Consider the following 5,461-nt stretch of genomic DNA (forward strand, 5'->3'; position numbering starts at 1 on the left):
AACTTATTTTTTGCCATAAAAAATTCATTGCTGAACTTACACCCAGCAGCGTGATAAAATGCTCATTTTAGAAGAACATTTCAGATGGCATTTAGAGGTTTTGCACCAGAACTCTTCAAACAGCTGTACACGTTACTGGAAACTTTTTTTTTTTTTGGACGACGCTTATACTACGTAGCCAATTGTGGGGAATTCGTTGGTAGTCTGTCCTTATCTACTTGATATAATAACGTGTCTACTGTACATGGCTTTATATGAATGGATAAAACACTTTCTAATATGGGTGTGAAGAGAAGTGTTTCTCGTGCGCTAGGTGGCACTTGTTGCGTTTATACCATCCGTGAGCTAGTGATGAGGATCATCAGAATTAACCTGTTATCCATTGCTTACAGATTTGTGTAACGTAAAAATCTTGCGTTTTGTTTGAACAACAGAATGTGTTCTCTCGGAGGAACTTCGTTGGTTAAAATGTAAATGCTCTTACTATTCGACGTGCACCGAGGAGAAAATACAAACAAACTGAGGAACACGTACATTTACGCACAAACGACAACATTGTTAAGGTAAAAATGTTCTTTGTGGGTCCTACAATATTTTTATGTTGTTTTCTGAGTGTGTTTTCCATTTCCATAAGGGTCCCGCCTCTGTGTTTATAGCGCGCGCGCTCGGCCAAAAGTGAGACAGAAGTGAAGCAGACTTCAGTGAGGACTCTACCTGTTTCCAACGGCCATGAACACGCTCCCTGAAAAAGGATGGCATCAAAATGTAAGTCTTCAACTGTCTTGCTACAAAACCTGACTGCTGGAATCATGCCGGACTCGAACATTTCCAAATCTTCACAGGACAGCCCGGGCAGGAGCGCCGGCTGCGGGTCGGTGTCCGTGTTTTTCCCCATCACTATGATGGTCACTGGAATGGTGGGAAACTCTCTGGCGATGCTGCTTGTTTATAGTGCATACAGAAAAAAAGAGAACAAAAGGAAGAGATCATTTCTGCTTTGCATCGGTTCATTGGCGTTAACTGACCTTTTCGGACAGCTGCTTACAAGTCCGATAGTCATCTCGGTGTACAGGGCAGATATGAAATGGGACCGCGTGGACCCGTCCAAAACTCTCTGCGCCTTCTTTGGGGTTTGCATGACCACTTTTGGCTTGTGTCCTCTCTTTTTAGCCAGCGCAATGGCTATTGAGAGGGCCTTGGCCATTATTGCGCCTCACTGGTACTCGCATTACATGAAAACCAGTGTGACCAAGCAGGTCCTGGTCATCATTTGGTGTCTGGTTTTGCTCTTTGCCTTGTTGCCCATTGCTGGTGTTGGGGAGTACACGTTGCAGTGGCCAGGCACTTGGTGCTTCATAAATACTGGTGACAAGGACGTAACGGGAAATACGTTTTTTGCCACAACCTTTGCAGCACTGGGGATATTTTCACTGCTGGTCACCTTGTCATGTAATGTGGTGACCATTCGTGCACTGGTTACAAGGTGCAAAACCAAGTCAAGCTCGACCCAGTCATCAAAGCAGTGGGAGAGGTTGACAACAGAGACTGTTATTCAGTTGATGGGCATTATGTGTGTGCTGTTGACATGCTGGTCACCTCTACTGGTATGTATCCTATCAGCTTTTGCCAGATGCTCTTGCTGCAGTTATCAGATGAAAACTTGCGTGGAATTTCATGCTCAAGCCTAAATGTTACAAACTAAACTACTGTTTTTATTGGAATATAATTTTCTAGGTAAAAGTTAACTCAGTAAACAAACAGTTTTCCAAATTTGTACTAACAATAACTAATTAAAAGCATTAAAAATAAACTCCTAAATGTATGGTAAAAATATAATCAAGCATTTTAACAGTGCATTGGACTTGAAACAGAATGATTCTAACAATTTCTTGTATAAAGCAGAAAATTTTTTTGTCCATAATGGTTACAAAAAGTAAAATTGTGTTTTACCTTAATACACATATTTTCACTAATACTAATATATATATAGCAAATATCAGTCCAAGTCACTCAAAAAATGTGGGAAATACATTAAAATATCAAAATATATTATAATATTAAATTATAATGTAAAAAAAATTTTTTTTGCTGTTTTTTTTTTCTGATGAATCCTGTACCCAAAGAGCACTGAAATATTATTTAAGCTACCCCTAAGCACCTTTTTGTTTGATTTTGGGTAAAAATATATATTTTTCATTTTTAAAAAGGAACATTTGTAAAAAAAAAAAAAAAAATCCAAAAATGATTAGGAATTACAACATACAAAACTGAAAATTAATTTTTAGATCCTGTACAGATTTCACTTACATGTTATCTTATTTAAATATTTATAGGTCCAGTTTTACAAACAAGGCTTAGCTTATGTCAGGACTAGATCTTAGTTAAATTAGCATATTTATGCTACTTTTATAAAAATGCTGTAAATAAACATATTATTGGTGTAAATTCTTGAGACAAAACAATGCCACTTAGGTATTTTAAGGTATCTAACTGCAAGTTATTTTCAGTTAAGACAGCTCAAACATGTCATTTAATCTAGAACTAGCCTTAAGCCTTGTCTGTGCAACCGGAGCATATTATGCTTTAATTTAAGTGAGAATTAGATGAGAACATATGGAATGTGCATTCTTTAAAAAAAAAAAAAATCCATACAGAGCACAAAGAAATGTTTTTTTCCCATGTAGTATTCATGTAGCATGCCTACGATTATGTCTCCTCCCATTTTGCAGGTCCTTATGTTAAAGATGATCTTGACTCACACATCCTCTCACCATTGCTATTCTGCTGGATCTCTGTCACCCCAGGAATTGCAGAAGGACTGTAATTTCTTTCTGACAGCCATACGGCTGGCCTCACTCAATCAGATTCTGGATCCATGGGTTTACCTGCTCCTAAGAGAGATTCTCCTGAGGAAGTTCTGCCAGGTGGCCAGCGCAGTTTCCAAGTGCTCACTGGACGTGCAGAAACAAACTCAGTGTCCTCTGGATGTCCAAAATAAAAAGGCCATTCAGAACGATGATGTTCACAAACAATCCCTGAACGTGGAAAACAGTATCTTGAACGTGGGATGTGAAGAACAGTGACTTGACAGTGGTACAAAAACTGAATAGTTTTACAAGAATCATTATAATGACAAAGGGTACAATCACCCAATCATTATCAGAATAATAATCATGTGGTGAAGCTGTGGGTTGTGGTATTGATGTTGGGTGATGTCAGCATACAACCATGCAAACACGTCACTCTTGTGCCGCTGTAAGTCAATAGATTTGTTCACGGTTACTCAGCAACCTTTGAAGCAAAAATGCCAAGACCTTACAAATAAGCGTTGTCATTGAACTTGAAAATATCATGCATGCTTAAATTGTCTCTCATATAAAAGACAAATATAGATCTGCTAGAGGAAAAAAGTGTTCAAATGATGCAGAAATCCTGCACATATAACAGCAATATTATCAAATTCGATTTGGATAAACAAAAGCAAAACCATCAACTGATGTTTGCCAGCTCCCATGGAGGCTGATTATACTTATAATATGTTCAGTGTTGGTATTATATAGCAAAATCCTTTTATTGAGAGGCCAAATGCTTGAAAAAAAATGAAGGAATCTTTTTTAAATGCTTATTTATGGTGTTATGCAACATTTCAGAGCTGTTTATTTTGCAGTAAAGCACTGAATGGTCTCAAATACCTTTCTCCAAACTTCTGCTTTGCATATTTTCACTCATTTTAAAGCCTCTTATGAACTTTTACTTACCCTTATTGTATTTTTTTTTCTCAATGCCAACACTGCAGAGCTCTTTTTTCATGCTGATAACTGTGGCTGTGGACATTTAATTGAATTCCGTGCTTGAATTTTTTAAGCTGGGTTCCTTAGCGAAGGAAATGGAAAAGTGAATGGCTTTAATTCAATAGCTTGTTGAGATGATTTCTGGCCTTGGAACGACTTCTTTTAGAGTGTTTGCCTCAATGTGCTTCATATTTTTTTATGTGTGATGTTCTTGATAATATTCATCATCATCATAAACCAAACACCTTTAAAATTCAAATAGAAACCGATTTCGGCAGAATGATGATTTGTTGTTTACCAGGTGATCAAAGCTTTGTTGTGTCCTTATTTCCCAACCTTTTAGCAGTGAATTATGTAACATTTGAGGTAGTTTGTGGGTAATGAGCTGGTGCAGCTGTTTTATATTATTCTTGGCTGATAAGATGACATTCAGAAATTTTCGTTTGTTCAATTTTAATTGAACATACATATATTATTGTCAAGCATAATGGAAGCTGTTCTTCTAATTGGGCTCTTCAGTTGCACATCTGTAATCATGCATCCTACAGGGTGTGACTGAACATCATCTTAGCATATTATATGTTCATTCTGTGCAGTTAGTTATTGATTATAGAGGACCTGTGGATAATCAACTATGCTCAACCGCAGATCATATATTCACAGTATTAGAAGGAATTAAGATCAGTAATTTGTTAAAGGAAAATGATCAAAATGTAAAAAAAAAAAAAAAAAAGCTTTTTTCAATTTTTTCCCATATAGAGTCTGATACATGGAAAATAAATACAAATTGCTAATTTGACATTCATATTTGGATTTCACATATGTCATTTATATACATATATATTATGTACACATATATAATACATATATGTAAATATATTTATAAAAAAAAATATATAATATAAAAATGGCGTTTATATTTTTAAATATTTAAATATCATTTTTATATATATAAATGTATAAAATATGAATAATTCTGGCATTATAGATGTGACATTTGCAGTAAAAATTAAAAACATAAATTTACAGAGAAAGTATATGTTAACATTGTATTGAAACATCTGTTTACATTTTCCAAACTACTAACAGAGTAGTAACTCACTACAGAGTTCTGAGATCATACAAATATCAATCTGTAAACAACTGTTAAAATGTTTAAAATGAGCAGAATAATCATGCGTTATGGTATGGATGGTAGTTTACAGTATTTTTACAGTACTGTAAAATACATGCCTGCACAAAAAAAATTTAGAAAGGGTTTCAATATTTTGGTGTGTGTGTGTGTGTGTGTGTGTATATATAAACACACATTTAAAAAATTATAGCTAATATACAGTTGAAGTCAAAATTATTAGCCCCCCTGAATTATTAGCTCCCCTGTTTATTTTTCCCACAATTTCTGTTTAACGGAGAGAAGATATTTTCAACACATTTCTAAACAATAGTTTTAATAACTCATCTCTAATAACTGATTTATTTTATCTTTGCCATCATGACAGTAAAAAACATTTTACCAGCTATTTTTCAAGACACTTCTACGCTGATGAAAGCGTCATTTTAAGGCTTAACTAGGTTATTTTGGTTAACTTGGCAGGTTAGGGTAATTAGGCAAGTTATTGTATATAAATGGTTTGTTCTGTAGACTATCGAAAAAATATATATAGCTAAAA

The 5,461-nt window shown here is 35.1% G+C and overlaps 1 protein-coding gene across 2 annotated transcripts; it reads left to right on the top strand.

The window, feature by feature from the left end:
- The first annotated feature begins 677 nt into the window (after nucleotides 1-677).
- ptger3 (prostaglandin E receptor 3 (subtype EP3)) lies at nucleotides 678-4,090 on the top strand. 2 transcript variants are annotated; one of them, XM_087257630.1, is made up of 3 exons: nucleotides 678-765; nucleotides 843-1,604; nucleotides 2,730-4,090. In XM_087257630.1, exons 1-3 carry the CDS (start codon nucleotides 730-732, stop codon nucleotides 3,081-3,083), a joined length of 1,152 nt encoding a protein of 383 aa, XP_087113756.1. In that variant the 5' UTR covers nucleotides 678-729; the 3' UTR covers nucleotides 3,084-4,090. The 2 variants fall into 2 exon arrangements, with proteins under 2 accessions (XP_087113756.1, XP_087113755.1); XM_087257629.1 differs by having other exon boundaries at nucleotides 678-1,604.
- Nucleotides 4,091-5,461: the final 1,371 nt, after the last annotated feature.

The sequence above is a fragment of the Danio rerio genome, chromosome 6 (assembly GCF_052040795.2).
Source record: "Danio rerio strain M-AB ecotype USA chromosome 6, GRCz13ab, whole genome shotgun sequence".
Classification (NCBI taxonomy): domain Eukaryota; kingdom Metazoa; phylum Chordata; class Actinopteri; order Cypriniformes; family Danionidae; genus Danio; species Danio rerio.

Bases quoted from the DNA above. Each gene is read 5' to 3' on its own strand.
- ptger3 (XM_087257629.1), top strand. From the start codon at position 753: ATGGCATCAAAATGTAAGTCTTCAACTGTCTTGCTACAAAACCTGACT. The intron at 1,605-2,729 runs GTATGTATCCTA...CCCATTTTGCAG, and splicing joins CATGCTGGTCACCTCTACTG to GTCCTTATGTTAAAGATGAT.